At 46.4% G+C, this 14,463-nt stretch overlaps 1 protein-coding gene across 2 annotated transcripts; it reads left to right on the forward strand.

Annotated features, from left to right (window-relative positions):
• The first annotated feature begins 8,341 nt into the window (after window positions 1-8,341).
• METTL21A (methyltransferase like 21A) lies at window positions 8,342-11,057 on the forward strand. Of its 2 annotated transcripts, none has more exons than XM_027880155.1 (3): window positions 8,342-8,626; window positions 9,437-9,548; window positions 10,520-10,761. In XM_027880155.1, exons 1-3 carry the CDS (start codon window positions 8,480-8,482, stop codon window positions 10,642-10,644), a joined length of 384 nt encoding a protein of 127 aa, XP_027735956.1. In that variant the 5' UTR covers window positions 8,342-8,479; the 3' UTR covers window positions 10,645-10,761. The 2 variants fall into 2 exon arrangements, with proteins under 2 accessions (XP_027735956.1, XP_027735955.1); XM_027880154.1 differs by having other exon boundaries at window positions 8,397-8,626; window positions 10,578-11,057.
• Window positions 11,058-14,463: the final 3,406 nt, after the last annotated feature.

Consider the following 14,463-nt stretch of genomic DNA (forward strand, 5'->3'; position numbering starts at 1 on the left):
CAACACCCTCCCTTGTTTGCACCAGGCTGACTATTTTAAAAAGCAGCAGTGGCTGAGAAAGCTGCCCTCCAGCTGCACTGCTGGTCCCCTTCCAGTGACTCAGAGCCACCAGATTCAAGCTGCTCCATCCAGAGCAGTGGTGGGAGTCACAGGCAAACCTGCCCATCTCAGCCAGACAGCTGCCATGATGAGTGTTCATGCCTAAAACCAAGTTTGTCTTGTTCCTTGCAGCCATGCCAGCGTGTGCAGTGGGGCTGCCCAGAATCAGTGGAGGGAGGTTCAGCCACAGCAAGTGCCCAGTGGGATCCCAGCAGCAAGCTGGGACCTCTGCTAACTCTCAGCTTTGGAGCAGCCTCAAGGGAGTCCTTTGCCTAAGCTGCAGTTTTGGGCAGTGGAAAATCCTTGTTGAAGAGTGAGGAAGTGAGCAAGAGCGGCTCAGCCATCAAGGGCAACAGCCAAAACCCCAAATACATGTGCCAATAGATAAAAAATGCTGGGAACTTGGAGGGGCTGGAGTTTGTGACGTCTCACTGCTGTTTGGGTGTGAAGGTTGTGGTTCCTCTGCCTCCCAGAGGCTGAAGTTTCCCCTGGGTCTCATACTTGTTCTTGGTGTGTAATGCTGCAAAGGGGAAGAGATGAAGGCCGCTCTTGCCCCGCGCTAGCGCTGCAGTGGAGTATCAGGATTTATACAAACATGCAGAGGGAGGAAAGAAATCAGTAGTCTGTTTCCCTGTGTAGCCTTATTCCTGCAGGTCTTAAGCAAGAGGAAGCTGACTTTAATCCCTGGAAATCACAGAAACAGCAAACTCTCCCACCTCCCGTCATTCCAGGAGAAGTTAAGCTTCCGCTTCCACATACCTCAGTACACTAGTAAAGAGTAATTTTCCATATCTGTGCATGTTTTTCTTTAGCTGCCTTAATGAGGAATATTCATTTCCCCCTCCATTTTGGCAAAGTAACTCTTAAAATCTTAATACAGATCTGATTTATCAGGATAATATAGCAAAACCTGTTGCTGTGTGTATTTTCTGCAGAACCAGGCGATCCTGTTAATAGGTGTAGCCTAAGCAACACCCTGCAGAGATGAAACACATTATCTTTTATTTATGCAGCTTGGCATTCTGTTGACTTACTGCTACAGCAATATACTGAATACCATCTATCATGATTTATTACTGGTCCTGGTTCTCTTCCTATTTTCTGTCTCATCTTTCTACTGTTTTTCTTGATTTACCCCAGTGAGTCATCAGATAGTTTCTGTTATTAAAAAAAATCAATTACTTTGATGTACAATGGGCAGCACATACCTAGTTCCACATTTTACATAAGGAGGCATCTTGGATGGCAGATCTTGGCACTAATGAATGCATGAGCTGAAAATAGCTTACCATGGACTGTTGGGATCTAAGCCTTTTCCTCATGCTCCAGGAAGAAAGGTCTGTGCCGTGGGAGCCTCAGTTACCACTCCTTCTCTCTGAGCAGGGCAGCCAGTGGGCAGCAACCCCACCCCACTCACAGGTGCTTTAATTTTCACCAAAGGGAAAGCAGCTTTCCAAAATGTGGGAAGTGAATTCTAATTCAAGCCCTCTGGGGAAGTTGCTCTAATCTCCAAGAGAAATCCATACAACCTTTAAGGAAGGCCAGGCAGGATCCTGAAACAAAGCCTAACTCAGATTTTAGTGACGGCCAAAGGAGTAGCAACCTATATTCCCAATATGCAGAGATTAAAAAGATTCATTCCTCATGTCTAATGAGGTCAGAGGAGCAATACTAGCGAGAAACATGCCCTGCCAACTACCGACTGCAGCTTCTGAGCTGTAAGCTTAACTATATGTATAATTATTTGCAGGATGCATAACAAATGAAGACAGCCAGGCTTGACAGGACTAATATTAGTGCTACCAGCTGTGTTTTGGCTTGTGGGCTTAAAGAGAAGATAATTCTGACTCTTCACTTTGCCCATTTGCCCAGTACATGTGAGCCACTGTCTGCATGCGTTCAAAGGAACTCCACTTCTCAGACAAGTCTTCACATTTCCTGCAATGGTTACTTGTGGGCAGATTTGTGCATGTTTTTATTTAACTGCCTCTCTGAAAGCTCAGTACTTGCATTCACAACCACACAACCCTGCAGCCCTTTGCCTCATGATGAAAAACCAGGCCTCCCTTCATCTGCGAGTAGCAGTATCCCTGAGAGGAGACGAATGAAACCATAGTTACCAGCTTCTGTCTGAATAACAGCTCTTGAAAAATTCCCAACTCCAAGGCTAGGTTCTTGTCCACACCGACTGCAACAAGATGAGAGTTTAAAATGCTTGAAATTAAATAAACCATCCAGATTCACAGTAACCATCAGTCCCAGAAACGGAGAATGGCTCCTTGCACATGCTTGGTTGTGTTTCACAGGGCCAAGAATCTTAAATCCAGTAAACTCTGCTATTATCTTCACCCTGTCTTAGTGCTGCACATGCCTTTCCAAGGCCATGCGCCTCCCTGCCTATCTGCAGGGTGATGACACCAGCTCTGGGAGGTGTTTTATCAATTTCTCCCTTCTTAGAAAGTGTCCCAGCTGTGGTAGAAGGAATGCCTTTTGATCTGACTTGGAAAACTTGGAGAAGAGCCAGGCCTTTGTCTTTTCCTGGAAATGTAGCTGCAGGAAGAATGATTCACCAGGTTAAACCTGTATAACCAACTGAAAACAAAAGCTCAGACTTCTGTGTCTCACTGTTGCAAATAATAGGGGGAAAATAGGCATCCTGTTTTGAAAACCACTAGCAGCTGACAGGACAAAAATGTTGCACATGTGATTGTGTTCTGAAGCTGACAAGTAAGGTAAGACTACAACCATTTAAATGAAAAAGCCTGGAGCAAAACTGTAGTTAGGGAAATAGAATATTCCAATGTTCAGGGGAAAACCAGTAATCAGGGAGGTTGTTCAGAACACACAAGGTGGATTTTTAGTAGCTCTCAATTTTCACTTTTAAATCTCCTGGCTAGCAGTGAATACATGCAAACCAGGGCTGGGAGCCTCTGTTTCATAGTCTAAGGACAGACTGCAGTGCTGCTGTCATTGATTAAATCCGTCCTTTTGCCTCTGCCGCAATCTAAGATGTCATTGCAGGCAATGCAGAGGCTGCTTGGCTGGCATGAGAGCATCTGGATCACTGCAGGGATACCAACAGCATCAGCATGTGGGAGTTAATGTTTCTCTACCTTAGCTTCTCTTTTCTGCTCCTGCCTTTGTTTTGTCTTAAGGTAAAATAAACAGTTATCAAAGACTAAAGTAGAGTTCATGGGGATTTAGTGCCTGGGAAGAGAGTTCGAGATGTGCTGGGGCCAAGAAGGATAGAGACCTGCAAAGCTGTACTTTGTACCCTTTTGGGCAGAGGGCTGGCAGAACCATTTTGATGTATCAAGCATTAGAAATACCTGTTACTGCAGGTCATGGATTCAAATTTCCTTTGAGGAACAGGAAAATGCTTGTCAGTATTTTAACACAAACATTAACATGAATGGTGACTTTATTCAGAAAAGTCTAACTGTGCATGTGTTAGCCCTGCAGCAAGTTTGTTTAGGGTAGACTTCTGCATGTTTAAGTCCAACCCTGAGCCACCAAAGCCCGGAATGCAGTGCTGAGGGGCCCTTCCTGCTAAGGGTACCTGGAATTGCTTAGAGTCGACTTTTCCATCTTCTACATTGTCTGAAGGATTTTCTAAGAACTTGAGACAAGAAACACTGACAATACCATTACAAACAACACTACCCCTCCCTATCTTTTTTCATAAAATTGGATTCTTCCTGCTTTTGAAAGGGTAACCTCTGCACTCAGGCAGATGTCTTTGCATCTGTATGAATGCTATAGCTGCTGTCTGCCTGTCCATATAATTGTTTTAAATTACTTGCTGTTAACGAGTCCTAAATTAATACAGTGCATTACTTGCACTGTAATTTCCTCTCCAGTTATGTAACACTGCACCTATACAACACATCATAAATTTGGCCACCTAATGTTAAGCCTCTAGATCCATACTCAGACCCCATAAAAGGGAGGGGTTGCAGCATTTTTCCCCACTCCAGTATCCCACTCATCAGATGCATGTTACTCTGGCCTACAACCAGCAGCCAGCTGTGATGAGTACGGAGGCTGCTGGGAAAGGAGGGCAATCACAGCCCTGCCTGGCTGCTTCCCTACCACAGCCTTGTGCTCACGGGAGCACTGCTGGAGCAGCCCTTCCTGGTGTGCACCCATGTCTGCTCACAGGTCAGCCTTGCTCTGGTGGATTAGGAACTCTCCTGTCACAAGACCCAACACATGGCATCTCAAGGCCTGGAAGTCCAGCAGCTGGAGATGTGGGGTAAGGCTGTAGGTCTGTGAACATCTGAAAATGCAGTGGTAAGTGGAGGATGTTTCCAGCAAATGAAATGCAGCTGGAAACACAGTGGTTGCTTGTGAAGAACAACTTACTCATTTTGCTTTTTGTGCCTTAATTAAAACTGCAGCATGATGTCAGTTTTGAGACCTGCAAGGCCTTTGAGAGTTCAGTCACATAATTCCCCTAAAGACTCAGTGATCTTTCTGTAAGAAGACATTTTAATAAAAGTGATGGTTATATATGACACTTTATCAAGATGCAAGGTTGAAGGAGTGAATGTTATGTTACTGATGGGAATTATTCCCTCTTCAGAGGTTGCAGAAACTTCCTGTGTTTCAGCTCAAGCACTTATGAAATTATTTATCTTCATATTTTGATCATTAATTCCATAGTTTAATGTAACTCAGTGTGTAACAGAGATGACACGCTAAACCAAATCGTACATTTATTTCAATATTTAACATTTTTGCAAGGATCTTGCTGAAGCAGCAAGTTGTAAGGTCTACTGATAACCAGGCAGTTTCTGCAGAAACTTAAATTTTTATTTTTAATTCAACCCATTGGTTTCAAAGATGATCCAAGTCAGTTCAAGATGAGGCTGTCTTTATTCTGCAACTGCAAGCTGTCATCAGACAAATTAATCTCTGCTTATTCCTTTTGTATTTAACAGCAAGTTATTCAGCACCCCATCTATCTCATGGGCGTGGAGAATCTGGAAGCTACTGGTGAAGATGAAAATGTAAAAACTGTTAAATCATTTCACTGCTAGTCATTTGAATGGCCACTTATTGGTGATACTTAGGGAGAAAGACCTCTTTCTTTTCTGGGTTTTCCTCCAAGCTTTGTGTTAGCTCTTGTTCATTTGGTTGATGAAAGCTTTTAGCAAAACAGATATTTGCACAATCTTTACTTCAAAGAAAATTTTCACATCTCAGTGGAATGACAACCAGAAGCAGCTGCTATTTATTTAGGGAGGAAAGGATTGAATGTGTATGACCAGAAGTTTCCTCACAAATGTGGAACAGAACCATTTGGAATAAGGCGTTGCTGTTAGAGGGTTATCAACAATACAGGTTTCTAGATAGAGTTTAAAAAAAAACCCCAGATTGTTTCTATTTATACCTGAGTTTGCCTTGGTAACCAGAGACTGCATGAGGGATGCAGTATTTTCCCACCATGGATGTCTCCAAAATCCATGCGCAGCCATGCGCTATATCCAGTGTCTGCAGAACTATCACAAGAACTGTCACAGTCATTTCTAAGAGAGGATTTTACATATTAAGAGCAAAGAGATTTCAGAAAGGGAGTTATATTAGTAAAGATTCAAAATAATTTGTACTCATTTCTATCTTATCTACTTGATTCTTTGATCTTCTAAGCATTACAAGGACCATTGCTCTTAAACACTTTTTCTTAATTACCCTGAGCAGCTTACCCGAATCCGAGGTGGCAGGATTTACTTATAATTGGCTACATTATGCCTGCTCTATCTAGTAGCTGAATTAGGTAAGAATGGACTTGAATCAGTGTTTTTTTATACTTTAACTCACTTTGCTTACCTTAAAATCAGCCGTTTCCTACTTTGCAAGATTATGTGCAGCTTAGGTATCCTTGTAGCCCTCTGCAGCGCTTAAAAGCTGAACCAGGCTATGCTCTCGCAATTTTACTGTTCTGCTGAGCTTTAGCCCTGCTGTGAGAAAAAGCATTTCGGTTCTGGGCATCTGTTTTAGCCATAATTCTATGTTGTTGAGTTTTCCTTATCCTTCTATTGTCAGCAAAGGTAGAAGAAACCAAGTGTCTTTCTCTGCCACTGTAATACCCAGCTACTGCATCTTAGAAAAGGGAAGAGCCGTCAGGTATAGGCTTGGAATGGATATGGGGAATCGGGGCCCAGAGTGAAATTCTAATGGACTTGGTTCTCTTTTAAAGCTTCACTATCCAGTTATGATCTGGAAAGTAATTTCTGATCTCTGGTCTAAGGTTCATGGAAGCCAGTGCCAAAGCAGCTTTATCAGGGAAGAAGGGGAAATACTTCCAGAAGCAGGGCAGGATCAGTAGAGAACCTGCTGGGCTCCAAAGATATTCAGGGATATCTGACTAACAAAACCACATTAGTGGGATAAAAGCACTTGCTGCATTGTCATCTTTGGGAACAAAGGTTTAAATTTTCACATACAGCTTTTTTTTTTTCACTCCAATTGCTCTTCAGCCAGACCCTTGGTCTTATGAAATACTGCAGGGGAAGAAAACTGATCTGGAGGCAGAAAGGAGGCAATTGGGAGCACTGGAGCCCTGCCACTCTCCTCCACATTTTGGTTGGAGATCCTAGGGCTGATGTGGTGCTGGAGGTAGAGGGAAAAGCTTTGTGCCATTTGGAAGTTTCCATCTATTTGCCTGATGGTGTAGTTTAGGCACAGTGTGACTCAAAAATTCATTCAGAGTTCTCATTTCAAGTGTAATCACTCTCATTGCTTTTCCCACACTGCCTATATAAATAATTAAAAAATAATCAAAATAATAGCACAAGCAATTTCAAACTCAAAAGCAGTAGTGGCAAGGGACCAGTACTTTAGGACATAAAACCACAGTAAGCTGAATCATCACACCCGTTCTGGCATGTTTATGAGGAGAAGTCTGAGTTGCCATAATTCAAGTATGAACTGGTTTGGGGCAAGTGAAATTTTCGTTTCGATTCTCCTACAGTAGCAGAACCCTAAAGACAAGCTCTACTTCCTGTCATCCCTGTGCAGCCTGTAATGATCCCCTGCAAAGATTTCCACTAATCTTGACCCACTCTGTTGAAATTGCCAGTTTTTAGATGTAACCACATTTGCTTTTGTCAGCCAGCCGGATTTGCTGCTACCTGGGGGAAAGAGTGGGGATGTTTTCTGAAGCTTGTTAGGCTCCCCAGCTTCAAAGTGCTGGTCTTGCCCCATCGGTGGTGTCACTGGGATATGCCATGGTGCCACAGAGCCACTGGAGATGTGTGCAGAGGAGGAGTGCTGCTCCCCTGCCCTACTCCCAGGGGCTGAGGAGCATGGCAGGAGGCACTGAGCCTTTCTGTGGAGTACCTGCGGCACTGCCTCTGGGCAGCCAGAGTGCCAGGACACTTCCCTGGCTCTCCCATGGCCTTTAGCAGTCTTTGGAGCCAATTCAAGTAACAAAGGAGAGGAGCACTGTGTTGTTTTGCCAAACAAGAGATTAAATGGAACCAAAGGTGAAGAGAAGCCCATGCACAAACAGCACTGCAGGAGCATTTCCACTTCACCGCCAGCCCAGAGCAGCTTGGGCTGTGCTGCCTTGGCCAGTGCTCCACTGAGATGCAGAACTGCTCTGTTTCTGCCATGGTTACCAGTCCCAGGGACCGCTTCCAGGCTAGTGATGAGCACTTGCAGATATAATGCTATCCGTGCCAGCAAGGGAGGAGGAGGAGGCCAGTGGGCTGGACAAACACCTTCCTTTGCACTGATTTCCAAAGACCCTCGAAACAAAAGAAGAAGCTGTCACCGCAGGGAGGCTGCGGGGTCATTGGCAATGTCCGACAGGGCGTGGGAACTTTTCCCCTCGTACCTTGTGGCGTGGCATTAGGTCCGCATGAACCCCTCTGGGCCCAGCGTCCCGCAGGAGGCACCGCGCGGCTTCTCCCAGCGCCGGGCACGGGCACAGCCCTGCCCAGCCCTCCGCGCTGCCAGCCCCGCACCACCCCGGATCGCCTTCCGTCCTGTCCCCCAGCCCGCTCCCGCCGCGCCTGAGGGATAGGAGCGCTCCGGAGACCCTCCCGCCCAGCCTAGCCCAGCACAGCCCTCTGTGCCCGGGCTTTACCTCCAACCCCCCCGGCGCCGCCGCTCCCGGCCGGGCGGTGCGGGGAGGCCGCGCCCGCTCCGGGCCGCGGCGCTGGGGGCCGGGCCGGGCGCTCTACGGCAGCGCCGCGGCTGCGGCGGGGAAGGAGCGGGTTGGGCCCGGGCGAGGGGCCGGGGCTCTGCCCGCGGCGGCCCCGGACCTCCCCCTGCCCGCGGCGGCTCGGGCAGCGCGGGGCTCGAGCAGGGCCCGGCCGGCGGCCGAGGCCGCGGCCAGCCGGGGCCTGGGGCTGCAGTCGCCAGCGGCGGGATGGCCCTGGTGCCCTATGAGGAGGGAGCCGGCTGGGGAGCGCGGCAGCTGCACAGCCCTTCGGCCACCTTCCACTTCGCCAGCCGCACCATCCGCCTGCAGCAGGACTGGCGGCGGCTCGGAGTGGCGGCCGTGGTCTGGGACGCGGTAGGTGCTCACGCCGAGCGGAGCTTTTCTGCGCTCCGTGGCTCCCCGTGGCGCTTGCCGAGCTTTCAGGATCACTTATAAAATTATTTAACGTTAAAATGTAAAGGGAAGGGGTTTTTTTCTGTTTTCTTTCTTATTTTCTTTTTCTTTTCTCTTCCCCCTCACTCCCCAAGAGATCCTGAAGGACTGCAAGGGAAACGGGCCACCTAAATCCTGCACGGCCAGTGCCAAATACAGGAAATATCCCGGATAATTCACAGAACTCTCACCCATTTCTTAACAGTGGCTGGTGATGTTTGCTTGGTGCCCTTCAGAGCACAGCATGGATCCCGCTGCTCGTAGCCTCCAGAAGGACTGCTGATAGACTTTATCCTGTGGATAGGAACAGTCCAAAACAGGGGTTTGTGGCAGGCCCAAAGCTGCAGGGCAGTCACTCACCACTGTAGAAATCCAAGGGCTTCCCATTCTTGGCTTTTGCAATACTGTGTTCATTCACTAGTGTTTGACACCACCTCAGCTTTTCCTTTCCAAATGCAACCTTCTGTTATATTTGGGGATTCATGAAGCACTTACCACATCTGAGTTGTAACCTCTACAGTTCTTTTTTCTTTTTGCCAGCAAGAGCCTTCCATAAAACTCATAAAAAGACCACATGTGCACACAGGAGGCAGAGAAGGGCTGAATGAAGTCTTGGTGCAGCCCTGAAGTGCCTGACTCTTCCCATAACCTTCTCTCGGGTTAAACCAGAAACTGTGTGTTCAGTATGACTGAAATGAGCCCTGTGCTTATTGTTCTTGTCTCTTGGCTTAGGCTGTTGTTCTATGTGCTTATCTGGAGATGGAAGGCATTGATCTCAGGGATCGGTCCGTGATTGAGCTGGGAGCCGGGACTGGATTGTTGGGAATAGTGGCCACGTTATTAGGTAAGGGCTTTTTTGTTTGCTCACTTAAAACACTTTACAACTGTAGTAAAACTAGTGCTTTTACATCTGGTATAGTGTGAGCACCAAGGCTGCATATGTGAACTGTGGTGGTTCCTCTCTGAGTCATCTTCCTTTCTCGTTAGACTTGAGAGCCTGCTGCAATATTTGTTGTAGTGATGGTGCCACTGCAGTTTACTTTATGGCGGGACCCTGTTAAGGCTGACGCCTGTTGCCATGGCAGGCAGCTCAGCAGCAGTCAGCTCTGCAGCTATTCTCCCCCAGGGAACAAGTGCTGAGCTTCCCGTCTTCCACTTGTCCTCGTAGGCAGATAAAGCTACTGACAGAAACCGCTCTGAGCTTGCGTAAGCCATGTTAGCCTGCCTTGCAGACAGGCCAGCCAAGGTCTGGAGAAATGAAGTGCTTTGCCGGTGATCTTACTGTGGCTGAAGTAGGGACTGGGTATTATGTTAAATTTGTGCTACCTGTCCCAGGTTAACTTTGTAATTCAAAACTCTAGTGGCTGTGCAAGAATAAATATTGAAATAATAGAAACAGAGCCTTTGACGAAATACAGTCATGCCATGCAAAATCACACAGGCGCAACTGTCTGACCTGTGAGAGAGGCTCTCTAGCTACCTCTCTCCTACTGAAAAAATACAGGATTGAGGCAGGTTAATTGTAACAGCCTCTCTTATTCGTTCTTTTGTTGCCTATGGAAAGGTAGAAGGTAGCTCCTCGACTTTCATGCACTAACAAAAAGCACCAGAAAACACTTTCTGTTCCCTACGCAGCTTAATCTTCACGTGGAGTACACTTTATATTTTTAAATGACTGATGAAGGGTAGGATGTATGTAAATAGTGGGGGTTTTGCTTGTTTTGTTCTTTTGTTTGTTTGGTTTTAATCAGGCAGTTCAGGGGAATTGTTAATGTTTAATAAGGAGCCTGCTTGACCTAGAGCATTGTATTCCAGATGCTATATTTACAGACACAGACTTTTTGTCTGAGCCATGTACTCCTGTACTGCTTAGGTGCTCGTGTCACTATGACAGACAGGGAGGCAGCGCTGGAATTCCTGGAGTCAAACGTACAGGCTAATTTACCCTCTGAACTACGTCCAAGAGCTGTGGTGAAGGAGCTGACTTGGGGAAAAGACCTGGATAACTTCCCTCCAGGAGCATTTGACTTCATCCTGGGTGCAGACATCGTTTATCTGGAAGAAACTTTTGCAGAGCTGCTTCAGACGCTGGAGCACCTGTGCTCAGAGAAAACTGTGATTCTTCTCGCCTGTCGTATCCGCTATGAACGGGATCACAAGTTCTTGAAGATGCTGAGAGATCGTTTCTCCGTATATGAGGTCCACTATGATTCCAGTAAGGATGTTCATATCTACAAAGCACAGAGGAGTAGTCGCAAGGATGACTTTTGACTCTATGCTTTGTTAATAAAGCACTGCTGCTGTTCAGTTCTCCCCTTTGTTTCTACTCAATACACTCATTCCTAAGCATAAAGTTGCAGTTGTTGTTATTTCTCTGGCTTCTTGTTCTGATGGTCTTGTTTGATAATTTGGTCTGACACGGCAAGGACTGTACTTCTGTTCTGCATATTGAACCTCTGCTTCATTTCGGATACAGTTGTGTAGGGTCTTCCACTGACTTTTTATCAAATGTAATTTTTGAAACTGATTTAAGCTGCAGAAATCTCCAGGCATCAATTATTATCAGAAGGTCTGTTGTTTAAAATCAAACCACACTTAGTTTCTGTGGGAAACATGCATGTTACAGTGGGGTTTTTTCCTCTTATCACTTCCTTAACTCTGAAAAGTAAAAGTGGGTGAAATAGAAGCTAATCCTCCAGCTCTAAATGCTTTAACTCTCAGGTCTTTGTGTCTTAAAAGCTGTGGTAAAAGAAGCCACGTAAAGGGCAAAAAGAAACAAAGGCAGCTGCTATAAAATTGTTCTATTGCTGTCACTGCTGAATTGAAGAGGAATAGGGAAACAAAGAACAAGATCTGGAGCAGGGGGCTGGGAATCAAGATTGCCAAGTAAGCTAACTTCGAAATCAGTGGTATTTTTACCTGACTTGCAGGCGTGGGGGCTATGCCTGCAGTATCAAAGCAGTCGTGGTTCATGGGTTGTCCTTAGCAAGTCTCCCCCACACAGATCAAGGCTCCTTGAAGGATTTAGACATGCACATGGAAAGTGAAACAAGGAGACTCAAACTGTTCTTTAAATATCAAATCAGTCCTTGACTCTCAAGGTACTGCTAAATAATCTACTTTATGCCTTTGTTTGTGCTCCCTGTCTCTGAGAGTTGTTATTTAGGAGAGGAGGGTGCAGCTGTAAAGTCTTTGTAGCAGCAGAAATAGTTATTCTTGTGTTACTTGGGGCAGTGTCTCGATTTCAGTGTGCTTTCAGTGCACAGTGGTGATTAGACACTGTTCTAAGTAACTGATTTCAAACCTTGAGCTTGTAAAACATGTCTGTGTGTTTATGCCACAAGATCCTATGTGAAAATGCTGGAGCCTGGAATCCTGCTTGCACCAGCAGCAGAATTCCTTCTCTTTCTACTGGTAGAAGAATGAAACTGATGAAAACAAGGGGCTTAAAGAAGACAGCTATACTTCTAAATGCAGGAACTGCTTTACTACTTTTTTTTTTTTTTTTCCTAGTGGATGTGCAACTTCTTTTGCTTTAAACTCACAGGTCAGATTCAGGCCTTAAGCATATGCTTGTCTTTGGCACTGGCAACAGCAAACACCAGCAGCTGCTTTGGGCCATGGATGTTTTGGAGCTTTTTGTCCCTTCTGCTTCCATCATACTTCCTAACTGCAAAAGATGCAGAGGATCGGTGGTCCAGAGATCTGTAAATGACACATCTATCATCACAGCTGTGATGAACAAGGCCCGAAGGTTTGTGCCTCATCCCTGGCATGTTTTCAGTGAAGTTCCTTGTTTGGCTCTGGACTTGGCCTCAGAGTTGCTGCTCTGAAACACAACAGTATCCTCAGAAGCCACATGGTGTCACTAAAACAGTACTTAAGCAGCTGGCTGGGAATTTGCAGCCTCAAACTAGAGTTGAAGTCTGTTTGAGGGAAGGGAGACAGCACCTTTGATTGGAAACAGAACATGATATGAGCTTTAATGTGCCAGGCGTGGCTTTTTCTGTCCTATGAGCTGGGTGAGCAATGGTTGAAAAGAATTATGAGCTCTCTCCACTCTCTCTGGCTCTAGTATTTGGATTGTGGCTCTAAATTCTTGCCACTCCTCTTCCTTTTCCTCCCTGCTGGCATTTCCTTGTCTCCAAGCTCATCTTTGATTAGGCATTAGGCTCATCTGTACAGTGGGCTCCCCCTGGGCTGGAGCTGGCAGAAAGCAGTGTGCTGGTGCTTGGGCTTGTCAATGTCCATGATTTGGTCCATGGGGAACGTGGCAGTGCTTGGCCCTCACAAGAGGCTGGAGCTTGCAGTAGTGACAGCTGTAGCAGGTTGTCCTGTTGCCATAGCAGGAACATGCTAAAAAGACTGATTAAATAGCACCGAATAAAGCCTAGTGCAGCACCCTACACACTTTTAAGAAGGGGGCTTTTCCCTAGGCCTTGTTTTGAAGAAAGGAACGGTTTTGTACTTTTAAAATAAATCAGTTTAATTCCATCTCTTTCTTACTGTTCACTTAAGCTTTCAGTGTCAGCTTTCCTGTTGCTCCAGTCACTCCTCTTACCCACAGCCTTTTTGCCAGAACAGGCATATAGAGACCAGGCTTGGCTTCCTTTGCTGTGCTGCTGTTACACAGCAGCTGTATGCAAACCCAAGGGAATATGTTTGAAGGCTGAAGCAATGCTACTGCCCATAAGTAAATACTCGGGGAGAAAAGCATGAGATGACACTGGTAGCTCAGGGGAGTGCCTTGCCCTTGACCTGCAGAGCTGAGCTCTTGATGGGCTCCCCCCCACCAGCCCAACAAGTGGCACCCTCTTCAACAGGACACCTTCTCCTCTGACTGCTACTGGGGTGCAGGTGCTCCATTAGATTTAGGAGACCAGATCCAAGAATACCACCACCATGTGCATATCAGTTGAGGTTGCTTTTAAAGCCAGTGTTTAGGGGGAGGCACCAACCACCTGAACATAACTCAGCTGAAACCTGATGTCCATTCTGGCTGGGCAGTGCTCCCACTCACCTGCACCAGGCACCTAGCAGTGCCTTCTGTTGTTCCAGGTTGGGCTTCACTGATGTCTTGATTTCCCTTCACACTCAGCTTCAGGGAGAGGTCAGGAGTCAATCATGCCGGTATTGAATCATGCCAGAGGTGCAGGACAGAAGCAGCAGAGCTGTAATAGCTGGTGAGTGAGCAGAGAGCAGCCCCCTGCAGTGACACCTGCAAACTCTGGTGTCCCAGCCCTCTGCTCCCAGGCGAGCTCCTGCTCTAACATGAGATGATGCAAGATAATGCTAGAGTGGCTGTTTGGCAACTATATCAACACCCTGCCCAAGCACCTTCTGTCCCCCTGTTCACCCCAGTGCTCAAGAATCACACTCTCCTGTGGGTGGTTCCAGTGCATTGGTCCTGTTTGGTAGCAGATGATGTGAGCTCATCTGTAGGGAGGATGTGTTGGGGTATTGGTCCCTGGGCGACACATAAACAGTCTCGAAAATTTACTCACTCTAGGGATTGGATTCAAGCCACAGGAGAGTGACCAGATAAGACATGAACATGATGTGAGGCTGAGAAACCATCCCTGAAACATGCTATTTTGCAAGAAACAAGTTTTTCTAAAATCTCATTGCAACTAAAATAATGTTTGATTAAGACACATGGTATGAAATTCAGCTCTGTAACTTACTGACCAAGAGCTTTGAGGTGCATCAGTGTCAGAAGACTCAGGTTAAGCAGCTGACCTACTGACTGCGCAGAGATC

Source organism: Empidonax traillii, unplaced genomic scaffold (genome assembly GCF_003031625.1).
Source record: "Empidonax traillii isolate 1590-97213 ecotype Southwest subspecies unplaced genomic scaffold, ASM303162v1 scaffold65:size4453928, whole genome shotgun sequence".
Taxonomy (NCBI): Eukaryota; Metazoa; Chordata; class Aves; order Passeriformes; family Tyrannidae; genus Empidonax; species Empidonax traillii.